A 14,998-nucleotide genomic window follows, 5' to 3' on the forward strand; every position below is an offset into this window, starting at 1 on the left:
AGGCACGTAGATGTGATAGGAAATGCAGTGGCTGTTCATCAAAGCAAGCTCAGAGGTGAGGTGTGCGTTTACAGTAGTCTTGGACAACCGTGGTGGGTTGGTTGCCACTCCAGCTGTTCATGTGTTGTTAATGCAAGTGTCTTTGTCCTGCGCTCTTGTGAATCACTGGGAAAAGGCTAGGCCTGGCCTGTGGCAATACCTGGGACTGTAGAAGCGTAGAGTTTAACCCAAAGAAAGGGTTTGCCTCTTCAGAAGCTGGATCCATAGGAGCATGCGTTGCCTACTACATGTTTTGCAATACAAAGTGTTTCCCAAGAGTGGTGGTTTAATGAGCTCTTGCTGGCACTTGACAAACTGTCCTGTTGGCTTCCTGCTAGATGTGTATGCTGCAAATTAAAAGATTGTTTATGCTATAAAATGGGACAGCCTTAAATGCTCTTCGTTGTGCTTTTCTACTGAAAGAGCATTCTGTTCTGCTTTGCTAAATGCTGCTGTGATTTAATCCTTGTGAAGTCAGTGGGCCAAATCTTTTTTTTCTGGTGTAAACTCCATTAAACCCCATGGAGCTTCACAGTGGCAATACGTAGGCATAAATCATGATGTCGCCCATCTTACTGTATTCTGTAGAGTGACAGTATGGACGGCAAGGAGGTTTATTAATGATGATTGTTAGAGACATTCACATATAGACCAGTGTCTTAGGCGTAATTTAAAACACGTCAAACAGCAGATGTTCTGTGTTTCACAGAGGTAAGGTAGGTTGAGTAATTATAAAAACTAACTGTCTAAGCTAGCCACAAATTCTTGCTAGACTATTAAGTAACTTCTTTTTTACCCCTTTTTCCTTTCTGTTTCCGTTACTTTTGTGCCCGTGTATCTGAGATGGAGAAGAAAATGTACCACTAAGGTGGTACACTTGGTACCAGGGCAGGGCCAGCTCCATTTGCTTTCCAACTCTCCTGCGTGCAAATGACTTCTGCGAATGGCCAAAGCTGTCCCATGCAAGCAATCCCACAGCAGCAGAAGCCAGGAGAGGAGCACCCCTGCATGTCCAGTAGCCCCAGCCTGGAAGACCTAATGGCAGCAGTGGGCTGCAGCCTTTGCTGGCACTTGTAGGGGATGGCAGCCACCCAACGTGGGCTCTGCTGTGCCTTCCTCCTCCATGCCGCAGCCATACATCTCCAGTTGTTGAACTGGAATAGAAGGGTGATGCACTAGCTACAGCTAACGCTGGCCTCCGGTGAGACTGTATCTAAGGCAGCATTTGTTATGCACTTAGGAAACGAATGTATTTAGGTAACAGTTTGAGAAGCCAGTGTGAAATGTTAAGCTTAAAACTGAAAAGCCGGAATGGTTGTCTGACTGGCAGATACTTGGACAGAGAAAGTTTAGAAAGTTAAATAACCCTATGAAAACATACCATTGCAGGGGCTAATCAGGCATTGCTACAGAAGTGCAGGCAGCTATTTCCTATTATGTTGCTAATTTGTATCTCCTATTGATTACTGAATTAGCAAATGAGTCAAATTGCTTTGCTTTATGACGAACAGTTAGCTGACAAAGGAACTCCCAAGGGATCTAAAGGACTCTGCTCCAGCTTCAAAATGGATGTTTCTGCAGATATTTAGGAAAAAAGGGAAAAAAAAGAGAGCATAAAGCAGCCTACAGAAAGTCACACTTGCAGAAGTAGGTGGCTGACTGGAGCTAAGCCACTGTGCAGCATGTGGCCCAACATGTCTTAAGCAAGCTGTACAATATAAGAATATTTGTGTGAACATACTGGCTTTTTCTAAACATGAAAATGTGGAGTGTTTAAAGCAGAAGTGTCATGTTCCTCCCCAAAGGATGAGAACAAAGGAGAGAGGCTTGTCCTGCTTGAGCATTCCAGACCCTGGCCAGAAGTACGAGTTTCTCTTTGCCTGGGCAGTATTAGATCTGCAAAAAGCAGCAGCCTGGTTGCGTTGTCCTTCAGGAAGCACAGAGTGCTTTTCCAGGGAACCTTCTGATGTTTCATAGTTTGCTCCCTGAAGCCCAAACATACAGATGAGAGGGGCCATGAAGGGAACCTTCTTGTCTGGCCTGTGATTGCGTGTCTTGTTTGGTAACAATTAGTCTCGTCAGTGACAGGCATCTATTAATGCTGTGTTTAAGAACCCTATCTAGGAAGACTGATGTTATGACAGCTCTATGCTAATTCTCTTTCCAGGTTTAACATCTTGAATTAATTCCTGAATGAAGTTTCTAGCTTCGCCACAGAGTCAGTTGTTACAGCCTTGAATCTAAGCTGAGAACGTACCTTCCAGCCAGTCCCAAAATAGGTTACAAAATGTCTTAGGACAACAACAAATGCTAAAAGCCAAGTTATCTTTCAGAGATTAAAAAGACCCAGAATTATCAAAATCCAGTGCATTTCATTTGTGTTTCTCTAAAATGTTCAGGTTTTAGTTTTTTAAAAACTGAAGTTACTTTTATCTAGTAGACTCAAGTCATGTTAATTTAGCAATGAGAATTTGAACTAGTTGGTATCTGAAGTTAGGTCAGTGGCTTTCAGAAGAACTTAAAAATTTCCTGGGCAAAAAGAGGAAGGGGTTTTTGAATTGCTAATAAATTTAGTATTTCACTATCTTTTTAACTGTTGGCGAAAGCAGCATGAAAGCTGTAAACCACGGTACAGTTAATAACCACAGTTACTGCCCACAAATTGTTTTGAATTTATTCCAGCACTGGAGAGTGAATGTTTAAGTAGCAATACTTGCTGGTGAGTACCAGCTGTGGGGAAACAACTGAACCGGCACTAATGCCAGTTAAAATTACTGAATTGAGCTAACATGAACACTCCCGTAATTCTGGAAGACTTAATGGGATATTAATACGAATCTGCACTTAGAGTCCATGGGACCTTGGTTGTTTGCCCAAATTCATAGAGAACCCCAGTGAAGAAGAAAGGTCAATCAAATTGCTTTGGCTTTCAGCTTGAAAGGACTTAGAGGGAATCTCATCACCATGTACTAGTATCTAAGGGGTAGCTTACAAGGAAGATGGAGACTCCCTTTTTACAAGGAGTCACGTGGAGAGGACAAGGGGGAATAGACACAAGTTGCTCTTGGGGAGACTCCGATTGGACATGAGAGGGAAATTTTTCACTATGGGAATGGTCAACCATTGGAATAATCTCGCCAGGGAAGTGGTTGACTCCACCACATTGAACACTTTTAAGACTCAGCTGGACAGGATGCTAGGCCATCTTGTCTAGACTGTGCTCTTACCTAGAAAGGTTGGACTAGATGACCCTTGAGGTCCCTTCCAACCTAGGATTCTACAATTCTAAGATTCATCCTGAAGTGGTGGAGGATATGATGTGTTTCAACAGATGTTTCTCATCTGTGGCTGCAACCTACCTGCCTTCTCTTTGATCTGTTTCCTTAGAGCAGAAGCTATCTGGAGACAGCTTTTGGTCTAGAAATCAAATGTGGCTGTAAAAACTCCCCATGAATAAGATCAGTCTGTAGCAGCTGTTCTTCATCTGTCGAGGCTTGTACCAGAAGGACATAAGAGTGCAAAAAATTTATTCATTTATTTGTTTACTTATTTGCTGCTGTGACATGCAGAGGAAATAGATCAAGAGTTTGAGGTAAAGTAGGATCTTTCAGTGCACTTTTCCTAGGTGGAAATTAGCTCTCCACCTGTTGTTTGAGCTGCACCGTTCTTATGTTATGGGCTCTGAATTTTTTTCAGCTGACTTATCACCAAAGTTTTAATCATCCTTCTCTGGCCAGAGAGGGTTTAGAGGGAAAAACCTGCTTTTGGATAAAGGCTTTAAAGAACTGCATGCTTCCAAACACCTCCTGATGTTTCTAGACCTGGGCCTTCATGATGGAAACGCTGGAGCAACTCCAGTGTCCTCTTGTATCACAGCTTTACTAAGCCTACTATCCCCACACCTCATCTTCTAGACTCTCCTCACTTTTCCTAGCAATTTCTCCAGTGCAAATGGCCATTGTGGGACAGTTAATGAGTCTTCCAAGGGAGTTTGTCTTCTCTTCCCAGAACTCTCTTGCTTTTCTCCTTTCCGAACACAGTTAATGTGCTCTTTGCAACCTAGACAGAAATTTAAAGGGCTGCAGAGGTTGCATGGGCTCTGCCCTGGATGCCAGCTTCTGGGTGCCCCTTCCACGCTGATCCCAGGGAACAATACAAGCCAAAGAACTGAAAGGTCTGATCCTCACATAAGGAAGGCATATGAAGTGCTCATAACTGAACTAGTGAACCCAGAACCCTTCATATCTCTCTGGTGAAACTTGGATTCCTCCTCTAACACAGATTGTGAGAATGTCTCTTGAAAGCCAGTCAATAAATTCCTTTGGATCAACTGTTACTTTTTGAAAGATATTTCTTGAAGTCTTTCAGAAAGGAAAAGGATACAGAAGGAAATGCTTACACACCTATTTTTAAACTTCATTACAAAGGAGTAAATATACTGTTAAAAACCTGAAATATATTTAGTTGTATTGAACCAAAAGAAATAAGCACATGTGCTACTTGCCAGGCTGACCCATTTAACTGAAGTTATGAGTATGAGTCTCCAAGGGAGTGTTTTTAGAGTTCACCACACAGATATTTCTCTTCTCCAGGCAATGCTGGAATGCTTCACCTACCACTCCCTGTGTTTCAGTAAGTCTGAAGGCATTAAGACCACCAAGGCTTTGTACCTTTCTGAGAGCTGGCTCAGACTTTAGTATTACTTGCATCAGGGATTTTGGAAATATTTGTTATCTTCTCTTGGAAGCTTACTTTTCTCTTGATAGTAGCATTGGCTAGAAGAATATGGGAACGGCAAGCTTATCATAATTAACTGATCAGTCTGGAGAATTCACACAACAATGAAAAAATGCAGCTTTCCATACACCTGGCTTAACTTTATTACCCAAATGTAATATCTCATTTCCATCTAGACCATGCAGGCATGTTATGGAAACTCTCTGTAATGGGGAAAGGGAGAATATCCTACATGCTGAAGATTGGCTGTGCTGTGTTTTATTGGCAGTTTCTAGAGCCTTTAGGAATTAGTGAAAATATTGAATACATTCTTTCCTGGTTGATAGACTGGACCTCCTATAATTCCTTATAATTACGGATCCTAATTATTTTTCAAGCAAAAATTTGTATTAGTATTCTCAGAAATAAGTTGATGTCCACTTTATTGTTGGTTTGCAACATCTGTCTGAAACCACTGGACAATACCAGTGTTTAAAAATGCTGTCAATCTGAGATCAGGGTATCCGTCTTTCGCAGGCTAGACCAAGCCCATCATAATTCCTTGAAGCTTTGTGTGTGTGTGTTGCCATATCCAAAGCATCTAACTACTGCAGATTACAAACTGCAGCAGAGAGGACGGGAAATGAGCGCCCCATTTCCCTCTCAAGTGCCAGAGAACTACAAAAGAGAGAAAGATCAGCTTGTAGCAAAGAAACCACTGGAGTTAATAATGAACATCTGAGCTGGGATCCGGAAGCGAATGGGGAGTAGGACAACTGTTGGGGCTTCTTCACCAATGGGCACTTGTGATATAAGCGTTCCCTTAGGCATAAACACTCCTGGTCAGGATCTTTACACACCAGCACTAATGAAACTTGAAGTATTTCTTGTGCTCTACTGAACAGACAGAGGCTTCTGGCCCTCTGTTTGCCTGTGCAGCTGTATTTAGGCATCTGTGTAATATTTGTGCTACGTTGGTGACAGAGGAACCTAGGGTGGGAAAGACTTTCCAGACTCAGTGAGTCCAGTCCTCTGCTAGTCCAGGCTTTCAACAACCCTATTGATACATTTATCATATTCCATTTTAAAATGGGAGGGACTGTTTGCATTCATTGCTCCCAGGTAAGCCTGTTCCAGAAATTTGTTCATGTGATGGTTGAAATCCAGTCTTCTAATTGCCAGTATAGACATATTCCTGGCCAGTGTTATAACTGATCAGTATCTGCTGGCCTTGGCCATTGCTTAAGTAGCTCTAGCTCACAGCTGCATGTTGTTAAACCCTCTCCACACTTCCACTCTTTTCTTCCTATCATGTTTCCAACTGATGGGCCGCAGCTTACAGAAGGAATTGTTCTTACTGGTCCCTGAAACTTTATTCTATGCGATTTCATTCCGGGACTGTGGCTTCATCTTCAAGGTCATCCTGCATCTCCTTTATGCATCTCCAGTCATGCTCTTAATTTATGCTGTATATTAACTTAGAATGATTAATTAATCAGAGTACTTCCTATTGTACTTTCTTTGCTGATACAAATAATGAAAATATCAAGTAAAATTGGTCCCCAAACCCACCTTGGACAAAATCTACCATTAGCCTCTCCCAGGCCTAGAAGGTAATTCAGACCAATCTTGTTATCTTACCTGCTAGCCAGCTCTGCCTTGTTTTAATTCCTATCCTTTTCATTTTAGCTAATAATTTCCCTTGGGATGTTATAAAGGTTACCTTTTTTTGTTTATTTTAACTAAGTTTCCAGAAGGTTGGATTTATCCTATGTTCTTTGTATTTAAAAACGTCTTTTATCAAAAGCAGATGTCAGGTTCATTTGACGCAGTCTGTTTACCCATACTGTATGTATATAATTTTCCATTTACCTCCACATTTTTAATATTTCTTTCCTTTAATTGATTGTCAAAGCCTTAGGTTACTACGTAGGTCACAGATCTGTAGTTTCCCACATTAGATTTCCCTAACATTCTCTCTCATTCCTTCTTTAAACTTAGTTGTTTCTTGCTATTCACCAGCTGCATAGCATTGTCCTCTTTTCCCATCATCGGTTGAATCATTTATTAAAATCCTTGCTCTTAATTTTCAATTTCATATGGCAGGTTTTAAACATTGAGAGCTGAAGAAAGTTCAAGCCTCTGCTGAGTTGCACTCGTGCAACTTGGTTTGCACCCACCTCAGACGTGGTCATTTTCTTGTCATTAATTGCTGCCCTGCCTCACTCTTCCCTGTTGAGGGCAGACAGATTTCAGCCTGGGTCAGTCGCATCCTATGGGATTAGCTTTACCCTGAGCTTTAGAGTCTTGAATCTGTTTGCTGTAGTGAATGTTCGGTGATACGGTAAGTGGATCAAGTGGAGTTGGGAAGGAAAGATTCATAGCTACTAGCTGTGCATTGAGCATGTTACCTTAGCTGAGACAGGCCCCATTTTGGTTTCCTTGCCTGAATCTGGCAGAGAAGGAGACTTCATCTCCCTCTCCTGCATCATGGATGATCCTGGTGTCAAGCTACTTCCTTTTGCTCTGTGGTGTCTCTTTCTCAGCCTTTTGGCAAAAATAAAATAGCATAATGTAAAAGGACATGGTTTCATTCTGATACAAAGCAAACTGTTTTTGCAATCTCAGAAATGTTGCAAAATGGAAATCCAATTTTCCATATTACTGTAGTCACCATATTTTTACCGAGGTCAGGACTGCCCGTGCCTGTCAGAGTGCTGCTTGCATTGCTGAGGATAGCTATCAAGTGATGCACAGAACTGCTGCTCCTGCTAGGTCCAAAAATGATGCCCTGCAGCAGTCTTAGTTTCTCTTGGAGTGAGAGACTGAGTACATTTGATTATGCTACGTTGTCTTCTCGTGTAGAGCTAGAAGGAATTTTTTGTTCAATTTATCGTTGTCAGTAGAGTGGCAGGTGGAAACACGCCCTCTTGCTGTAGTTTGAAAAAGGGGGTGGTTACACCACCTACGTAGCGCTTGACATTTGATAACAATTGACATGCTTGTGATAATTATTTGGCATTTTTTGAAATCGGTGAGAAAAATCTAAAACAGAGCAAGTTCTGAAGTATTACGAAAAATAGAATTATAAAAGAAACAGGATCCTCAGTTCCTACTTTCTCCTTGTAATAATTTTGCCTTTGCAATGAGCGGCTAAAGTGGTAAGAGCAGCACTGACTAGAAAGTAATTAAGGCTTCTTCGTTAATTAAACAGAAAAAGAGATAAGTGACATTTGCATTTGTTGATGGCTTCTTTATGGTAAATGAATTGCCGGATGGTCGATGTTGATGTTTTCCAGTTGATTTCCTTTGGTTTCTTGGCTGGGATTGTAGCACAGATTATTATTGTCTCTCACATCTGCTAGAGGATGTCTTTCCATTGTACCTCACTGCTCACAAACATATGAATAATTTCCATATTGACCACTTGTATGTGTATCACCGCTGTGACGTGGGAAGAGACATTCCTGTAGGCGTGCAGAGCTCTTGGATATGCTTATGTGTTTGTTTTTCTCACCGACTGTCCCATCTGCATGCTCTGTGCCTACTTTTAATTGAATGATGAGTAGTGAGGAGCATGACTTCGGAAGTATGCTTTCTTTCAGTTTTTAGTGGTTACATTATAATTTCTCTTGAATGATTGTGAGTCACGTATCTGCCTGCCAGCAAGACACAACATTGCAGGAGTAGTGGCATTCTTTTTTGGTGATGCTGTTGGTAGCTGAAGGTGCTGAGCAGGTTCTTAGTACTTGGTTGTACATTGCTAGAAACCAAGCAAAAATTTTGGTATGAATTTCATATGATGTGGTTAAGCTTTTCACATAATGGCATTTTCCCCCTGTGCTTTTCTGAGAATTTTAGCATTTCTCTGAGGTTGCTACTCTTCTTTGCAACAAGCTTACTGTACTGGGTTTGCATGGGAAGGTTTTGGTAGTGAGGGGGGCTACAGGGGTGGCTTCTGTGAGAAACTGCCAGAAGCTTCCCCCATGTCCAACAGAGCCAACGCCAGCCAGCTCCAAGATGGACCCATTGCTGGCCAAGGCCAAGCCCATCAGCGATGGTGGTAGCATCTCTGGGATAATGTAGGTAAGAAGGGGGCAAGGAAGGAACTGCACAACAGCAATTGCACATGGAGAGAGGAGTGAGAATATGTTAGAGGAACAACCTGCAGGAGGAGAAGGAGGTGTTCCAGGCGCCAGAGCAGAGATACCCTTGCTGCCCATGGTGAAGGCCATGGAGGTGGAGCAGATCTCCACCTGCAGCCCAGGGAGGACCCCACACTGGAGCAGGTGGATGCCTGAAGGAGGCTGTGACCCCGTGCTGGACCAGGCTTCTGGCAGGACCTGTGACCCATGGGGAGAGGAGCCCAGGCTGGAGCAGGTTTGCTGTCCAGGCTTGTAACCCCGCGGGGACCCACACTGGAGCAGTCTGTGCCTGAGGGACTGTACCCTGTGGGAGGGACCCACGCTGGAGCAGTTCATGAAGAACTGCAGCCCATGGGAAGGACTCATGTTGGAGAAGTTCATGGAGGACAACCATGGGAGACATCTTGTGGGAGGGACTCCACACTGGAGCAGGGGCAGAATGTGAGGAGTCCTCCCATTCTGTGTGATGAACTGACCCCAATGCCCACTCCCCATCCCCCTGTGCCGTATAGGGGGAGGAAGTAGAGAAAATCGGGAGTAAAGTTAAGCCTGGGAAGAAGGGAGGAGTGGGGGAAGGTGTTTTAAGATTTAGTTTTTATTTCTCATTATCCTACTCTGATTTGATTGGTAATAAATTAAGCTGATTTCCCCAAGTCAAGCCTGTTTTGCCCATGGTGGTAGTTGCTGAGTGATCTCTCCCCATCCTTATCTTGACCCATGAGCCTTTCACTATATTTTCTCTCCCCTGTCCATCTGAGGTGGGGGAGTGTTAGAGAGGCTTTGGTGGGCACCTGGCATCCAGCCAGGGTCAACCCACCACACTGACTTTGTATTTTAGTGTCTGGAGACACTCCTGTTTGCTAGATCAGAAGCAGCTATCTGTGTAAGAGGTCCCTGGCCTTCCTAGATGGAAGCAATACACATTTCAACTCACCATGCGTGTGTGTGTGTGTATGTAAACGGGACAGAGAGGTATGCTGCAGTAGAAAAAAATTATGTTAAAAGATTTAAACCAATTTTTCTTTAACCCAGTATTATCAGTCCCTTTTTTCTTCCAGACAGGTTTGTCACAAGTATGTCAATGGAATAAATCAAATGTCCTACTGTAATGGAGCTGTATATAGGCAGACTTAGTCATGGTATACTCACTATTACTATGCTGGAGAGCTAAATCCAGATTTGAATCTTTAAACAAAATACATTTTATGTGGTCTGGCTTGTTACTCCCCTTCCATTTAGTACTAGAAGTAGAGAGAATTTCAGTACTAAACTTGCCACTGTGTTTATGTCCTTAGGCTTTACATTTGAAATTACCTATTCTCTAAGATAATACTCATTTTCTTTGCCCCTTGATTTTGGTTTTTTTGTTGTTTTTTTTTTTTTTTAGCTATGCAGCTGATGTTGATGCTTCTGTGCTCTTTGGGAATAATTTGATGGTTTGTAGGAGCAGATCCAAAGGAAATCTGCTTCCACAGTAAAAGAAGGAAAGGGAGACAGGATATGGATGCTAACCTGATCAGCAAGCCATACGTCCTTCCTTCCTTCCTTCCTTCCCCCTCTTAGTTTCATATGCAACGTGCAGTAGGATGTCCTTTTTCACCTTGGATCCTTTCCGTGTAACTTTTTTTAGTTTCTACTATTTAAAATAACATTTACTGCTGCTTACCCTAACTACTATCAGCAACGCATTCTGCCAATAGCAGATGCTATAAAAATGGGCAAGACTGTTATAAACCTACCTCTGACAGTCCTATAGATTACAAAGGAAAAACAGAGATGAGGGTGAAGGGAGGAAAAGATAGATCATCTGGACAAAGTGATATAATACTCTGTTTGCCTGCTTTGGGTGGTGTTGTCCTCATTTCTTCTGTTCAAGTTGCCTGCTGATTGTTTTATCTTATTTCCCTCTTCCTACATTTATGCCTTCTCTTCACCGCTTGCGTAGGTTGGTTTTACATCCTGTTTTGTAAAGGACAGATGTGTTTAATGGTCACTTTGTAAAATCGGGGAAAGGACATAATGTTTTTTCTCATTAGCTGGCTACCTGAGATCAAACTCTAGATCCTTTATGCCACTGCAACATCTATCTCAGGTGCATGTTGTTTGGAGGTATGGGGGAGAAGTGTATTAATACCCAGAAGGCAAGTAAAAAGAGAAGCAATGGAAAATAATATCCTTGGCATCACCTCACCCCCATGAAAAATGTTATTTAAAAGTCAGTTCAAGTTTTAGGGGTTTGCTTACCTTTTGTATACCAAGGAGTTGACAGTGGTGGAAGCCAATAAACATTCATGTGTACCCATATACAGTCCAGAGGGCAGGAGAAAATTATTCAGGGTCAGTGGAGGAAGAGTGGCAAAATCATAAAATAAATAGACAAGGGAGACTCCTTGTTAAGGTCTTAAAGGAGAGGGTGGCTGTTTGGTGGAGTTGTGTAAAATACTTTTTCCTGCAAAGGTGATAAGCCACACCTGCCTTGGAAAAGGTAAAAAAGCTTGAGGGGAGAAAAGTGATGGGACCTTGGTTCTGCAAGGATAGGGAAATGACAGGGTAGTCAAGTCTTTGGCATCTGGATGGAAAGTGTCAGCCTGGATGCTAAGCTTGGCATAGGCACCTTAATATACATATGGAAAAATAAAGTATCAAGATGACATTGAGTTGAGTTATTTGCATCTTTCTCTCTGGTTTTCCTGTGGAGTGAGTCTGCCATTTTTTGTCTCCCCAGGAAGGCTCCTCATGGACTATAAAGTGCTCTTTTGGGCCTAAAATTCCCATTTCCCTCCCTGCTTCAGTCCATGATTGTCAATTCTTGCTGAGAGGAGCTGGTCCTGCTCCGCAGGGACAAGACAACAGCAACACTCAGGCAGAGAGACACTGTTGTCCTTCCCAATCTCATTATTGCTAGCTCTTATGATTTTACTGCAAGATGAGTGATATTTGCTTTAATTACCACCTCAGTTGCTGGAGTCAGTGATTAAATGAGAATCTCAGCTTTCACTTAAAAATAAATCTCCAGCATTTGTAGGTGTTAGAAAGAGTTTGAAAATGTGGTAATGTGGTGTGAATTGTACCCTAGAGGCTTAAAGGCTAGGAAACAAAGCAGCAAATTAAAAAAAAATCCTCCATTTTATTACTATTTTATCATCCAAGGTTGCTAAAAATCCTCGTTATTTTTTTGGTGGCTGCTTTATGATTTTCAGCTACTCAGATTGATAACACTGCAGATCAGAAATTACTCTTCACCTCTAAGAGTTTTAATTAGAATTTCCATGTAAATGTCTCTGCAGATTTTAAGCAGCCAATTGAGGACATATAAAGAGAAAAAACATTATTTTTATATGAATGTTCAGCATTGTTGGATATATCTTGGGTTTGCACATAAATGTTATTGAAAGCCACTGTCTTCTGTCTGTCAATAAGTAGAGGAGGGCAGTGCCTCCTCTGGATTTTGCGTTGTGCCAGCTGCTATGTACGTGGACTCCAAACTTTGTAAAAATGTTAAACTGTTAGTAACAAGAAGGGATTTTGCCCGTATTATGAACCGTGGTGTTTGTTCCAAGGCAAAGTTCTCTTTTCTCCTTAAATCTTTAAGGGATTCAGGACTAAGTCATGTCGAACAATAGTGTGCTCATCCAAGGACAACTGCTGAGGGCACTTAATTATCCTCACTGGTTGTCTCAGCACCGAGTGTGCTGATTATAGATAATGCTACCTTCCAAAGCTCGCTGTTAGCAAGAGCATTGGGGTTTATTTTGGTAGATCAAGTATGCGCGGTGCTTCAGACGGTCTTAGACGTCCAGCTGCTGTTTTGAAAGCAGTTTCCAGGCATAGTTGCTCCTTGCTTTGACCTCTTGTGTTATTTTCTGGGAGGTGGGAAGGATCACAAATTTTTTATTCCTTCTCTCCCTCTATAGTAATTCTACTAGACACTGAAAGGATGTGCAGAGAAAAGGAAATACTTTTCTTGTTCCTTGCCTATAACCCTCTAATTTGTTTATTTGTCTTCTTTCCAATGCAGATTTTAGTAACGTGCCTGATGTCACATCCAGCTTGAAAAGGAGCAGTACTGATGGCACTCTGGACCAAGTGCCACACAGGGAGAAGACTGATCCACCTTTCAGGGTAAGAACATGCTTACTTAACAATCCTTATGAACAAAAAGACAGCGTTGTAGTGTTAATGCCCTGCATTTTGTGGGAAACAATTTAACGTATGGCACTTATTGGGAAAAATTTTCATGCATATTAGCTCTATTTAGTAGTTTATTATCTCAAGGTCACCCTGACAGGTCAGCATCTACGGCACAGCTGCTGCATTTCCAAAAGCAGCATGATGGGGGCAAATGGCAAACAGGCAGAGGCTTGTCATATTCGTCTTTCTGTGTTGCTTGAACCCAGTTCTGCAGAGAACAGTAAAGCTGCTAAAGCCTTCTAACTCATTCAGTTTGGTTCATGTTTTCTTTTTGCTGATACTTTTAGAGCTTGTTTGTTAAGATTGCAGTGACCATAGCAACACTCCCTTAACGTCAATAGTTTTAGACTGGACTGTGGACTTGGAGAGGCACAGTGCTTGAGAGCCAGTGATTCCCACTCTCTAATTTGGAGGACCTTTATGTGTCTGCAGTTACCGTGTGACTTCAGCTGGAGTAATGGATGCTCAGACCTTCTCTCAGTCAGGACTTGACTTTGGAAGCTGAGGCAGGGACCCCCAGAATTAGTGTCCACCTTTTAATCCATTGGTCTTTGAAGAGCAATTTGTTGTCCATTTTGCTCTGAGTCAGTCAAATTGCAACCCATGTCCAGCTCACGTGCCTATTGTTTTGAACCCCCCATCTGCTAGCATGGGTAGCATTTTCATGCTGATGGCTGTGCTTTTACTAGGCATTGCCATTCTGGCAATAGAAATATTTTGGTTACTTCGGTTGATGAGTTGGTTGTACCTCCAAGAAAATTTTTGATAACACTTGCGTTACACTCTTGTGTAACAGAAATGAAGTTAGAGTTTTTATGGTTCTGGCATATATTATTATCTTGTACTAGGCTGTATGAAAAATTGTTGGAGATAAAGCAGAATGTAAAAACTCAGAAGACCAGAAGAGGGGAAGATACATTGTACTTCTAGCCATACCTACCAAGAGGAGCTGATCCTCTCTTGCTTTTAGAATTACTTTGTAATCTACTTCAATCTAATACAGGTGACTTCATGCAGTTTCCCTAGAGAGCAAGGAGAAGCCTGGTGATTGTGGGTCTTTAACCCATCTCCTGCTGCACAGAGATTCCCACAGAGATAATCTGTATCCCAAGTAACACATTGCTTACTGTCCCAAAAAGTCTTTGCAACAAGACAAGAATAAAGTGGATTTTTCTCCCCCTAGGACACATTGTTCCTTTGGAAGGGGTAATGTGGATCTCTCTATTGTCCTGTTTTAAGGCTTCTGCAGTGTTTTAGGGGCAGGGATCTTTGCGGAAGCACAGTGGAAGTCACCCCAAGGCTTAGGGTGCCTCGATGGCTGGCTGCACCAGCAGGCTGGGTGCTTGGCCAGCTTCCCCCAGGCGCCTCGGGGTGCCCTGCTCGCCCGGGGTACGTGCTGCCCCCCTGGGCATGGTGCAGACATACAAGACTGAGCTCCTGTCCTGCCAGAGGGGAGGAGATTCTGGGGCGTCAGCTTTGCTTTAGCAGAAAAACAAAGCCATCCTGATCGTCTGTGTCAAACACACCAGATGACAGAAAATTAGGGGGAGTTCAGGAGGATTTAAATACACAGAGAACAATTCACGTACACTAGCTGTTGCTCTGAATGCACTAAATTTGCTGCAGTGCTCTAGCAATCAAAGCTCAAAAAAGAGGGGAAAACAGGCAGGTCTGCTCCTTGCCCTATCTCCAGCCTCAAATCCGTCACGTCTAGCAGTGCTAATGGCTTGGGCGCGTTTTGCTGAAGTAACTGCCCATGCCATATTGCAATTCACTTCTTGGGTTGGCATGCAGGTCTGCTAGAGTCATTTTAAAAATTATCTGAAGCTGTCCTAATTTTGTAGGTATGAGGGGGGAAAATGGCTTGGCAATCAGAGGCAGACTTGAACTGGAGCTGTAAACGAGTC

General features: G+C 42.5%; 1 protein-coding gene across 6 annotated transcripts in view; it reads left to right on the forward strand.

The window, feature by feature from the left end:
- Positions 1 to 14,998, forward strand: part of TIAM2 (TIAM Rac1 associated GEF 2) — a 158,668-nt gene that overhangs the window by 112,841 nt on the left and 30,829 nt on the right. For all 6 annotated transcript variants that reach the window (XM_035899856.1, XM_035899861.1, XM_035899859.1 and 3 more), the window contains one exon: positions 12,919 to 13,022. In XM_035899856.1, coding sequence (XP_035755749.1) covers positions 12,919 to 13,022 — 104 coding nt within the window. The remainder of the gene's footprint in view (positions 1 to 12,918; positions 13,023 to 14,998) is intronic.

This window comes from Egretta garzetta, unplaced genomic scaffold (assembly GCF_000687185.1).
Source record: "Egretta garzetta isolate BGI_Z169 unplaced genomic scaffold, ASM68718v1 scaffold397, whole genome shotgun sequence".
NCBI classification, from domain to species: domain Eukaryota; kingdom Metazoa; phylum Chordata; class Aves; order Pelecaniformes; family Ardeidae; genus Egretta; species Egretta garzetta.